This window comes from Punica granatum, chromosome 7 (assembly GCF_007655135.1).
Source record: "Punica granatum isolate Tunisia-2019 chromosome 7, ASM765513v2, whole genome shotgun sequence".
In the NCBI taxonomy this organism is placed as follows: Eukaryota; Viridiplantae; Streptophyta; class Magnoliopsida; order Myrtales; family Lythraceae; genus Punica; species Punica granatum.
The window spans coordinates 24,512,734-24,525,048 of record NC_045133.1 but is presented as its reverse complement, the minus strand read 5'-3'; the positions used below and the strand labels follow the sequence as shown (position 1 = coordinate 24,525,048).

The window sequence follows — 12,315 nt, the reverse complement described above, 5'->3', positions numbered from 1 at the left end:
TATCTGTCCCCGTCTCTTTCATTTCATGGACAAGAGAGAGAGAGAGAGAGAGAGAGAGAGAGAGAGAGAGGGGATGGAAGGGAAGAGTGGAAGAACAGTGGGATAAACATTAATGGGTATCCCAATCACAATTCCTCACCCATAAAGAGATATTCCCGGAGGAGAATCTCAACTGATGATCTGATTAGCAAAAAGCCTTAAAAAAAAGCAGCCATAGAAAGCAAGCAAGCAAAGGCGAAGCAGTGCAAAGAAGAAGGAAACTGCAACCACAACTGAACACAACACAACAGAGCACAACACAACAAAGATCACTGGTCCCCTATTATACATCATTCGCAAAGCTTCCCTCCCTCCCTCCCTCCTTCCCTCTCCCTCTTGTTCTATCATTGATGATTGATAAGCTCAGCTCCTGCCCAACTCGTTTATCATACCACCCTCTCAATTTCACCACTTAAATCAGAGGATTCCACAGCTCTCCCTCCACTATTTTTTTTTCAGCCTGGGAGTTTCGTGTTGTTTCTTGGTTTGTCTGCATTGGTTTGGTTTGGTTTGGTTTGGTTTGGTTTGGTTTAATTTGGTTTGGTGGGTCGTCGACGATTCTTGTTCCAGTGCTTCAGACAAAAAGAGACAAGCTCTAGAAATTTCTCTGCTTTTTATTCATCCCTTTTCTTTCTCATCCACCATCGACTTGATCGAGCTGGGTGAGGTATTGATCCCTTCTGGGTTATTAGTCTCCTTCTTGCACTTCAACTTGGGATGCAAATGGGCTTCCGGTGACTCTTCTGCTTCAGAGACTGCTCAGAGATGGATCTTGAAGGTGTTCTCGGCAGCAGCAGTAACCCCATCAAGGTACCCAACATGCAACATTTTTCTTTGGCCTTGTTTTTTCACCTCAACCTCGGAAGTAACGACCTTTCTGTGTGCCCGTGCTCTGTTTCGTTGAAGCTGCAAAAATTGTTTCTTTCACTACCGAAATCTAGATGGGTCTCTTTGATTACTTCCCTCTCTGCTCTGTTTTTGTTAAAAAGTTGGTCTTTTTTCCATGCTCAAGTCCAACATTCACTGTTCGTGATCACTGTTGCAGAAGCAGTCATGGCGGACGGTGCTAACGCTGGCCTACCAGAGCCTCGGCGTAGTGTACGGGGACCTCAGCACTTCCCCTCTGTATGTCTACAAAAGCACGTTCGCGGAGGACATCCAGCACTCGGAGACCAACGAGGAGATTTTCGGCGTCCTATCCTTCGTCTTCTGGACGCTCACCCTGATCCCGCTCATCAAGTACGTGTTCATCGTCCTCCGGGCCGATGACAACGGCGAAGGCGGCACCTTTGCGCTGTACTCCCTCCTCTGCCGGCATGCCCGGGTGAGCTCCCTGCCCAATTGCCAGGTGGCCGACGAAGAGCTAGCGGAGTACAAGAAGGATGGCAACAGGAAGGGGAATGTTGGGTCGAGCCTGAAATCGACCCTGGAGAGGTGCCCGTTCCTGCAAAAAGTGCTGCTGGTCTTGGCTTTGCTTGGGACTTGTATGGTGATTGGTGATGGTGTGCTCACTCCTGCAATTTCAGGTAATAATACTGGCATTTCTCAGATTTCTTGAATTGCCATGGTTTAGTTCAGTTTTCAGACTGATACAGATCGACTGCTTGAGAAGTTGATAGGAATAGTGGCAACCAAATATCGGAATTTTCGGTTATTTTGTTGCGAATGAAGTTCAAAATTGAGGGGGGAGGGAGAAGAATCAAAATACTGAATTTAACTAAGTTTCGCTATTCAAGATAGAACTAGAGAATAACCGAATAAGCATTGGAGCACGGAGCTAAGAAGGGGTGGAATGGGAAAGGTTTTGTGCAATCAACAGGATGAATTGCAGGAGATTCTCGGCAAGATTAAGAGGGTTAAAGATTTGTAGTGGAGGGGGAACAGCTCTGTTGTCCTCGTTGATTCTATTCCAGCTCAGTCCATAGTCTGATCTACACGTGTAAGCTAAGCGCATTTAACTCGAGTAGAGAGGAGAGTGAAATTGTGCTTCATTGACGGCTTAAGTTTTGTCATTTGAAGTGGCTGTTCTATTGGTTTGTAATTTAATGGCTAATTTTTAAAGTTCCTTTAATCTGCAGTTTTCTCTGCAGTGTCAGGCTTAGAGCTTTCCATGGCCAAAGAGCAGCACAAATGTAAGTCTTCGAAGAAACCCAACTCATCTAATACTTCATGAATTGAAATTTAGTTCTTTCACAGTTTAGTTTAGTGATATTTTGATGCTTTAGTGGGGGAAGATTGATTTATTCTTGTGAGAGTTTGAATAGTGGGACCTTTCTGGTTTCTATTTTCTTTCTTCTTCTTTAGTGGCGCAATCATCTTATGGTGATTGTATTAGGCAATAGGCATATTCTGATGAATATAATATGCTTTAAAGATTAACTTAATAATTGAACTGAAATGCAAATCAGAGTTGGGTACACGCGCATGTGGATTTTTTCTCGTAACATATTCATGAAAGTTCTGTTTGATGAAACCTTTCGATACATCAGATGCCTCTGATTCCCCTTTTAAATGCCGATGATGTGAGATTAGCTTTTTCTGATAAGTGATGTGAGATTAGTGGACAAGCAGAGATTACCAAACTTTTTTGCGGGACCCTTAACATCCATAATTAGGACAAAAAGCAGTGCTTTTATCAACTCAAATCACAATCAACTGATAAATCATTTTTCTTTGTGTAATAGTGGAGAAGGACGTCTTAATTTATGTTAAAGGGAATGTACAACGCGTGGTGGCAAGAAATTAAAGACTCTACCTCGATCAGTTTTTTAATTATGCTTGAAGTGCTCTCTAGAAGGCAGGTGGTCGTTGTCATCTGTAGGAGAAAAAACATTATAAGATGAGATCAGAGTTTTGCTGATAAAGAACTTATCTTGGTAAGTCCAGTAATTGCAGCTTTATTTGTGTCATTAGGTTAGGGGACTAGATTATCACTGTCTCTGTCTTTGATTGGTCAAAGCTTGGTAAAAGCATAATTTAATATCACCCATCACACATTAGCAATCATGGCTTGGGCACTTTTGTGTCTAAAATACTGAGATGAACTTGTACTCACTATCCTCGTTCTTTTTATCATCACCCACATTGTTGGGGTCGCATCAGCCACTTAGGCACTAAGGAGAGCTCCTCGAAGATACGGGAACTCCGATCATCATATGCTGCATTGACTTGGTCTAGTTTGTAATGGTGGTTGCGTTAATAATGTATTTTTAAGAGCATCAGCGGCAAGAAATCCCGCAGTAACATATTCTTTTAGCTGTTGGAGTCTAAAATCAGTCACTGGAAACCCTGCATTCTAGTGGTGAGTGTCGCAGTAATATATGCAGCCAACTTGTTTGCCACAACACAAAGGCCATCCCGTCAGCATCAACTTTGATTACAATAGTGTCCAATCGGGTAGACCCCAGTCCCTTTTGTTTCTCTAATGGGTGACATGTTCTTTACCAACCATTCTTGCATCACAATCCACTACAAGTGACAAAATTATTGGAATCTGATAGGACAGCCCTGGGATAATACATCTTCGAGATAAGATATGCTGCATTGATATTTCTAGAATTGAAGCTTTGGTGAAACGCATCCAGATTCTGAATGTACGATTACTATTTATTATATGAATGTATGATTACTGTTTAATTTTCTTCGTAGAGTATACATGATATGTTTGCTGTCCTTATGTAACCCTATCATGGCCAAAATGGAAAGTAACAAGATAACACATCCTGCAGATGTTGAAGTCCCAGTAGCATGCGTAATACTCGTGTTTTTGTTCGCTCTGCAACACTACGGGACCCATCGAGTGGGCTTCCTGTTCGCTCCAATAGTCATCACGTGGCTTTTCTGTATCAGCGTGATTGGAGCGTACAATATCTTTCACTGGAACCCGCAGGTCTATCAGGCCCTCTCGCCGTATTATATGTATAAGTTCTTAAAGAAGACTCAGAGGGGAGGGTGGATGTCTCTGGGTGGGATTCTACTTTGCATAACAGGTATAAACATATGTATGTACAGGAAACTGCAAAACTTCTGTTGAATGTGATGTTTGCTTACTGCAAAATTGATTGTCAAACTGCTTATTTGTTACTACGTTTACTATGGATTTAGGATCAGAAGCTATGTTCGCTGATCTGGGGCATTTTTCACAGTTGTCGATCAAGGTACCGAAAATAATTCACTTTACTTGACATGTTTTGTTGGCTTAAGGGCCCATATGTTCCTTTCTCTTGAATAAGGCTGGGCTCATGTGGTTTCTTATAAGACTGAAAGATTATTATTGGTCCCATGTCGCCCCCCATATACCCGGCGGTCGATATTATCCAGTCGAATTATTGGAGTCAAGCAAGAAAATAATCGCATTATTTTCTCACTTTCATAGTCCATAGATATGTTTAGTAGTCAGATTAAAATACCTAATAATCTATTTTGAAGGAAGTACAAGAAAGTCTTGCTTATGTCTGGACTGCACAGCATGCATAATTGTGTTCATGCATGTGTTGTTGCACCTTTGGAAATTCTCTATCAGTATCGATTTGATAAATGAGCTGCTCTGATGGAGAATATTACTCGTGCAGATAGCGTTCACCTTTGTGGTATATCCTTCCTTAGTTCTCGCGTACATGGGACAAGCTGCTTACCTTTCTATGCACCATAAAATGGAAAGTGACTATCACATTGGCTTCTATGTATCAGTTCCTGGTATGTCAAAAAAGAAATTTCTTCTTCTTCACAAGACGCGGTTCGTTAAGTTGCATGATGTTGAGCTGATTTGGGATCTTTTCTTTCCTTTCAGGAAAAATAAGGTGGCCTGTTCTGGTGATAGCAATACTTGCGGCTGTGGTTGGGAGTCAAGCGATCATAACCGGGACATTTTCAATAATCAAGCAGTGCTCCTCCCTTGGATGCTTCCCTAGGGTCAAAATCGTCCATACATCCTCAAAGATTCATGGCCAGATTTACATCCCGGAGATCAACTGGACTCTGATGCTACTGTGCTTAGCGGTTACTGTTGGATTCAGGGACACAAAACGCATGGGCAATGCATCAGGTACTTAATATTATTCCAAGCTTGTCCAGGAATAAGAATAGATGTCAACAGATTGTTGGAAAGACTTTCTTATTCATGTCTCACCTTTGTATTCACCCTATAGGTTTGGCGGTTATTACCGTTATGCTCGTGACCACCTGCCTGATGTCCCTGGTCATTGTTCTGTGCTGGCACAAGAGCGTACTCCTTGCTGTTTGCTTCATTTTCTTCTTTGGCACGATCGAAGCACTCTATTTCTCGGCGTCCCTTATCAAGTTCCTCGAGGGAGCATGGGTCCCTGTTGCCCTCTCGCTCATCTTCATGGCCCTGATGTACGTGTGGCACTATGGTACACTCAAGAAGTATGAGTTTGACGTCCACAACAAAGTCCCCATCAACTGGCTCCTGGGCCTGGGCAGTAATCTTGGGATCGTCCGGGTACGAGGGATCGGCTTGATAAACACCGAACTCGTCTCTGGGATCCCTGCTATCTTCTCCCACTTTGTCACAAACCTCCCTGCTTTCCACCAGGTTGTGGTGTTCCTCTGCATCAAATCCGTCCCGGTGCCGCATGTGGGGCCAGAGGAACGGTTCCTCGTGGGCCGGGTTGGCCCAAAGGAGTACCGGGTTTACCGGTGTATAGCCCGTTACGGGTACCGCGATGTCCATAAGGATGATCTAGAGTTTGAGAGGGATCTCTTTTGCAGTATAGCGGAGTTCGTGAGGTCAGAGACGTCAGAATGCATTCTCAGGGTCGTCGATGACCCAGACGACGAGAAACTGACAGTCGTTGGGACTTCATCCTCTAACTTGGAAGGCGTCCAACTGTGTGAAGAGGATGTTATTTCTGAATTGTCCTCGAAGGGAGATAATTCTGTAGAACTGGATGAGATAAAGTCTACGGAAAACAATAAACCGAGGAAACGGGTGAGGTTTCTTGTGCCTGAATCTCAGGAAATGGACCGGGATACGAAGGTGGAGTTAAAGGAACTGATGGAGGCGCGGGAGGCGGGCATGGCATTTATAATGGGTCACTCCTATGTGAGGGCGAAAAGAGGGTCGAGCCTGATGAAGAGGCTTGTGATCAATTTCGGGTACGATTTTCTGAGGAGGAACTCGAGGGGCCCAAGCTATGCGCTGAGCATTCCTCATGCATCGACACTCGAGGTCGGGATGGTGTATCAGGTTTGACCGAGCTGTTTGTATGTAGAATATACTCCAGCGTATCGAGTAATATTATTGTACATGGTAGAAAAGAAAAAGGAGGGTTTCGTATGTTGATTGCCCCTGCTGCTATAGAAAAAAGCTAACATGTATGCAGAGCAGAGGAATTGTCGGAGGAAATCAATCAGTCTATACAAATTTTCCAGCCATATGTTCTCCATCTTGCTCATCTCGTAATCCATATTCTCCGATCGCATAAAAACTCGAATTCCTGATCTAGTCGCCGCCGTCGAAGATGAGTTAATAAGAAGTTTTTCCCGACTTTCTTCCCTTTTCTTGGTTGAATGGTCCAAGGGAATGAGAGCTAGTCCAAGAGGGAAAGAAGATAAAAAGTGACAGTATACTGAAGCAGTATTTTACGGCTGAAGCACGTTTCACTTCCTTTTTCTGGGCATAGTCACCATGCCAGGAAGAGTCATTATGACCCTGCGATTAGATGAGGCTTTACCCTGAAGACCTCCGCGAGATCATCCAGACGCGGGATCTGAGATAATCCGACTGCACAAAGCATGAGCAGCCCGTAGGAACAGGCTCGGGTAGTTTCGTCATGAATGGGTGTGGACCCCTACCTAACTTACTCTGCCCCGGGACCCGAAGTTCTGGCTTTTGTGCGGGAGGCGATACCTGGATGGCCTTAAGACTGTTGTTTTCCACATAACAGTATGTAGTGTAACTAAATAACTGAACAGCCATGGGTGAGCAAAAGCTGATACCAACAGAAGACAAGACAGGAACAGTTCTTACGATTCTCTCCTGTCTCTCTCTCTCTCTCTCTCTCTCTCTGGCTTTTGCTACTTTTTACACTTTATCTTCTCTGAGCTGAACTCCTCCATTCTGCTCCCTATAAAAGCTTCCCCAAAATTTTACTACCACCTGTTTGTCTCCTCCATTCTCTTTTCGCAATTGATGAACAGTTGCAAGGATTCTTGAAATGCAAGATTTCTCTCTTGTGATGTTCATCTGAAGACGAAGAGGAGAAGGAAAAATGAGCAGAAATTGGGTTGTTCCTGTTCTCATTCTTGCTGTTCTTTTCGGCGGGGTCTCATCAGCTTCAGCCTCTCCACCCGCAAGTACGCTAAGCTCAGATTTCGTCTTTGTGTTCTTGTTTGGAGTCATACATGCTCATTTGTATGATTTTCTTCCTCTCTCATGACTCTGATCAAGCTTGATCTTTATATTCGACTCGCAGAGATAATTAGTAGTGCGGTCTCAAACGTGGTGTCGGCACTTGTCAAGTGGCTTTGGTCGCTTCAGTCCACACCCAAAACAGGTACATGGGCAGTCCGTGTTCCGTAATGAGCTTGCATCTAATTGCATTCCGTATTCTGTAATGAGCTCACACCCAAAACATTATATGGCATGTTTTTGATAAATGGGGCTTTGGCTGTTCTTTCCAGAGGTTTCTGGCCGTTCAATGATGAAGTTCGAGGGTGGATACACAGTCGAGACGGTTTTTGATGGAAGCAAGCTCGGAATTGAACCATACTCCATTGAGGTGTCCGGTGATGGGGAGCTTCTAGTGCTGGACTCTGATAACAGTAACATCTACAAGATCTCGATTCCATTGTCTAGCCGTAAGTTTTCTTTTGTCGTTGATTGCTCCAGAGTCTTTCCCGGGAAGTTACAAACATGCATAGAGAGGGAGACAAAAGTATCATATATCAACTTTTTTTATGCTTGGCACAAGGGAGAAAGGACTTTGCTTGAAGACTAGGAAACCTTGTCTATATTATCCTAAATTATTCTCAAATGTTTGGAAGATTAGTACTTTGTTTTTGTTGTTTGGGTTAATTGCTGAAAAAATCACCAACTTTACACTTTTTCTCAAATGTAGCACGAACTTTTTGAAATGACATGTAAAATCATCAACTCATCTTTCGTTCTTAAATCTAGCATTCGGTTAATCTTCCCATTAGTTTTAACGGATTTTACTTAACGGCGTCACGTGGCGGATTTAGATTGGATGAGTGGATCACATTGAATTTATTTAATAATTAATTATTCTGAAAATAAAAAAAAGAAAAAAAAAGAAAAATCGAAGGGGGTTGGTGGCCACGGTAATCGCGGCTGCCACCTCCACAGTCGGGGTCTACGGCGGCCTCTGTCGTCGCCGACAATCCCGATTGGGGGCATTGCAGCCGTGATCGAGGCGCCACAAGCCCCAATCGAGAGAACCCCCAATTTCGGGGGTTTTCTCGATTGGGGCTAGTGGGGCCTTGACCCCCGTTGCCGCCGACCTCAATTGGAGGGTAGCAACTGAGATAGAGGCAACATCGGCCCCAGTTGAGAAAACCCCAATTTTGGGGCTGCTCTCGATTGGTGCTAGTAGCGCCTCGATCGCGGCCGCCGCCCACCCCAAATGAGCCATGTGGCGCCATTAAGTAAAATCCGTTAAAATCAACATTGAAAGAATGCTAGATTTGAGAACGAAATGTGAATTTGTGATTTTACGTGTCATTTAAAAAAATTGGTGCTAAATTTGAGAAAAAGTGCAAAGTTTGTGATTTTTTTTAACCATTAACCCTTGTTGTTCTTAAGGTTTAATAAAAGTGTCTATGACGTGCAAACTGACACCCCTGCGTTGATTAATCTTGTAAACAGTCTGAGAACGCCTCGTAGTCGACCAAAAAGTGTCCGTAATGCTTTTGTTCTCCTGAAGACATCACTTTAAGAAGGATTAGATTAGGAGCATAAGTTTAATTTCTGACTGAATACTTCATCTTCTCTCTTTACCAGAGAGAAGGATTAGAATCCATTAAAGACTGATTAGTTAAAACTTATCGAGCACTCTTTGACCACATTCCTTCATCATGAAGCTTTATTTGATCGATCGAACTCTGCATCCAAACTCACACGCACTGAACAGTTGAGTCGGTTTACTGCAGATAGCAGGCCTAAGCTCGTTGCTGGGTCGCCCGAAGGTTATTCAGGTCATGTGGACGGGAGGGCCCGAGAAGGAAGACTGAACCATCCCAAGGGTCTAGCAGTCGATGACAGAGGCAACATTTACATCGCTGATGCAATGAATATGGCCATTCGGAAGATCAGTGATTTGGGTAGAATCATCATGTCTTCCATTTTTTGGAAAACACTACAGTTTCCTGGAAATGCTCTTTCTGATTCCAAAAATATATGTGGCGGATATGTATATCTTTTCTTTCTTGGTGCAGGGATATCAACAATAGCCGGCGGAAAATGGGGCCGAGGAGGAGGCCATGTGGATGGTCCGAGTGAGGATGCGAAGTTCTCAAATGACTTTGATGTGTTTTATGTGGGCATCAGTTGTTCTCTTATGGTAGTAGACAGAGGAGACCAAGCTATTCGAGAAATTCAGCTTCATCAAGACGATTGTAATTCCCATGAAGATGGTGGCAGTTTCCATCTAGGTATAGACTCGATTCTTCCGATCTCGAGTGTATCATCATTAACTTTCCTGGAATTAGAGAAAGTCGACTATCTACAAATTTTGTATGAACTGCAGGAGTAGCAGTGCTTGTTGCTGCTGGATTTTTCGGTTACATGCTTGCACTGCTGCAGCAAAGGGTTCGAGCGATGTTTTCTTCCAAGAATGTGAGTAATTCGGGATAGATAAACATCTGCCTTTTCCAAGTGTATAATAGGACTCTACTTTAGGTGTGGATTTATCGTTATTTCTGAATGCAAAAAATAATCTCTACACCCTTTTAGCTGAAAATCAAGTATAAATGTATGTAGAAACTAGAAACGATCATTCTCGAGAAATTGTTGATAGCGTTATTTCCCAACTCAGGAATGCTTGTTTGAAACTTCTGCTGATAATTTTGTTACCCTTCTGTAGGATTTAAGAGCTCCAATAGTGAAGAAGACATGTTCACCGATGCCACCATATCAGATGCCGCCTAAATCAGTCAGGGCCCCATTTATTCCGCCGGAGGATGATAATGAATCCGAAGAGACCGACGACGGCCTCTTTATTTCTGCTGCGAAGCTCATCATCAACACTGGCTCATCCATGGCTGAAATAATCGCGGGGCTGTTCACGAGTTCTTCCAGGAGGACGAAGGCCCGCAATTATCCAAGACAGGAGACCTTTTTTATCCCCGAGGAGGACGAGCCGCCTCCTATGGAACCGCGAGGCCGAGCTCCGCATCTCAAGAGAACCTACCCGTTTACGACTTACAATGAGATGGAAAGGAGTGAAACTTCGGGGCAAATCCATGCCCCAGGTGGTAATAATTGGCCAGTCGGAGACTACCGCAGGCCCCAACCCGAAGTACATCAGCAGCAGCCATTGGCTCAGCACAGGCAACAACATCACAGCAGGTGATGACACAGTTAAACTGCTAATGTGCAGAATTGTTTAAGGATGTTTATGGCATTTTAATCGTGCAGTAGTCATTCAAGTACATTATATCGGCTCAGGACCGACTCATGCAGTCTGCACTATCGACAGGCACTTCTCGTCGAACCCTCAGACATACTACGAGAAGAACTGCGAGACAAATGAGGTCGTGTTTGGAGCTGTCCAGGAACAAGACGGGCGGAGAGAGGCAATGGTGATAAAAGCCGTCGATTATGGAGACCCGATGTATAACCACCACAACATACGGTCACGATCGATCAATTACATGGGCTACTCCAACGGATACTGATAATTGGATGATCTGGCCATCCTCTAATACATTTGGATAGACTAATTAGAGCAGAGCTTTATGCCAGAGGAAGGCTTTAGCATATTCCCTTTTTGTTTTTGCTTTGCTTCTTTGAAGAGGAATGGATCAATGAATATATATATATATATATATATATACACACACACGCTTGTAAGTGATATACTTTCTTTTTGGCCATTCTCATGCATTCCTCAGAAAAAATTCGTGTTATTGAGTTTCTTTTCATGATTCTTTCCCCTGTTCGATGAAGTAACGAGGATCTTGTCATTAGTTAACATTCCGAGAAAACTTAAGGGGGATGCCAGGTCGAGATATTTCCCCGTTCTAACCACCATGGAAGAACCATGAGTCAATTTAACATAGAAATTCAGTAACATGGGCAATCGTACTGGATGACGACCGAGACAAGGTGTTTGTAAGCGGTACCTTAGATGCGCTGAGGCGAATCGTCGGCCGGGTTAAACCCGTTTCTCTTATGCCTGAGGTCACTGCAATATTGGGCCGAAGTTGAAGAGAGTCAGTGGCCTCCCTAGGGCTCGACGTTTAACATTTTTGATGGTCTACTGTTCAATAACGGTTTCTAAGAGGCAAATGAAAGAGATTAGAGAAGTCAACCAGTTGACTTTTGGAAGGTAAGCTGCCTTCCCCCGCGGGAGTAGGAATGGAAATAATAAATGACCTTTGAACGCAAAGTGACCAATGAAAGACATTATACGTATTAGGTCAGTGGCACTCTCTTATAACCGAGAGACAAAATACGTTCATTTTGGTCGGAGTAAGTTGATGTTCGAGGAGGAATTAATCTCAATCAATAAACTAATATGGCATTAATTGGAAAACTAAGAAGATTAAAAAGAAAATCGGTTTTTAGAATTTCAGTGATTTTTTTTAATCTGAATTTCGCATCTTCTTTCTAATTGGAGGAACAAGTTTCATATCAAAATCCACCATCTTAATTAAGGTCGATTTTGTCGACCGTAAAAAAAAAGGGTCGATCTTTCATATGCCCCATCACAATCAATGGCTACGATTTCTCGTAAATCGGAATTTTTTTTTTTGCAATATTGAAAAAGGCCCTTCAACAATAAACTCAGTACATTCACCTAATGTTTTTTGCAATATTGAAAAGGGCAGTTCACCAATAAACTCAATATACATTCAGAAAAAATAAAAAGATGATTTATGATGTCTCAATTGTAATTACATAAATCGTGTTCCCAATTATATAATATTGAATCAACGGGTGGTGGCCAAGAAAATAATGTGAAAATAAAATAAAAAAATATGTGATTATATGTATATTGGTGACGATGGTTCATTTTCTGACTCTCTTCTCGTCCTAACACAATACTTGATCCATGCATTATTTATGCACCG

The 12,315-nt window shown here is 43.0% G+C and overlaps 2 protein-coding genes across 5 annotated transcripts; both read left to right on the top strand.

Moving 5' to 3' along the window:
• LOC116215383 (potassium transporter 8) lies at positions 1–6,435 on the top strand. 2 transcript variants are annotated; one of them, XM_031551075.1, is made up of 8 exons: positions 1–849; positions 1,085–1,565; positions 2,130–2,171; positions 3,768–4,028; positions 4,144–4,196; positions 4,611–4,734; positions 4,829–5,083; positions 5,187–6,435. In XM_031551075.1, exons 1-8 carry the CDS (start codon positions 805–807, stop codon positions 6,251–6,253), a joined length of 2,328 nt encoding a protein of 775 aa, XP_031406935.1. In that variant the 5' UTR covers positions 1–804; the 3' UTR covers positions 6,254–6,435. The 2 variants fall into 2 exon arrangements, with proteins under 2 accessions (XP_031406935.1, XP_031406934.1); XM_031551074.1 differs by having other exon boundaries at positions 4–849; positions 2,118–2,171.
• Positions 6,436–6,583: 148 nt separating this feature from the next.
• Positions 6,584–11,113, top strand: LOC116215384. Of its 3 annotated transcripts, none has more exons than XM_031551076.1 (8): positions 6,584–7,356; positions 7,476–7,556; positions 7,684–7,860; positions 9,172–9,342; positions 9,457–9,672; positions 9,768–9,856; positions 10,104–10,588; positions 10,719–11,113. In XM_031551076.1, the coding sequence occupies exons 1-8, from the start codon at positions 7,272–7,274 to the stop codon at positions 10,915–10,917; spliced, it is 1,503 nt and encodes a 500-aa protein (XP_031406936.1). In that variant the 5' UTR covers positions 6,584–7,271; the 3' UTR covers positions 10,918–11,113. The 3 variants fall into 3 exon arrangements, with proteins under 3 accessions (XP_031406936.1, XP_031406937.1, XP_031406938.1); XM_031551077.1 differs by having other exon boundaries at positions 10,658–11,113; XM_031551078.1 differs by having other exon boundaries at positions 10,688–10,912.
• Positions 11,114–12,315: the final 1,202 nt, after the last annotated feature.

What these genes read in the sequence shown, in the direction of transcription:
- LOC116215384 (XM_031551076.1), top strand. Translation starts at nt 7,272, where the DNA reads ATGAGCAGAAATTGGGTTGTTCCTGTTCTCATTCTTGCTGTTCTTTTC. An exon ending in TTCAGCCTCTCCACCCGCAA is followed by an intron (nt 7,357 to 7,475) that starts GTACGCTAAGCT and finishes TTCGACTCGCAG; the next exon opens with AGATAATTAGTAGTGCGGTC. An exon ending in TGGTGGCAGTTTCCATCTAG is followed by an intron (nt 9,673 to 9,767) that starts GTATAGACTCGA and finishes TATGAACTGCAG; the next exon opens with GAGTAGCAGTGCTTGTTGCT.
- LOC116215383 (XM_031551074.1), top strand. Translation starts at nt 805, where the DNA reads ATGGATCTTGAAGGTGTTCTCGGCAGCAGCAGTAACCCCATCAAG. An exon ending in GCTCACTCCTGCAATTTCAG is followed by an intron (nt 1,566 to 2,117) that starts GTAATAATACTG and finishes TTTAATCTGCAG; the next exon opens with TTTTCTCTGCAGTGTCAGGC. An exon ending in GATTCTACTTTGCATAACAG is followed by an intron (nt 4,029 to 4,143) that starts GTATAAACATAT and finishes CTATGGATTTAG; the next exon opens with GATCAGAAGCTATGTTCGCT.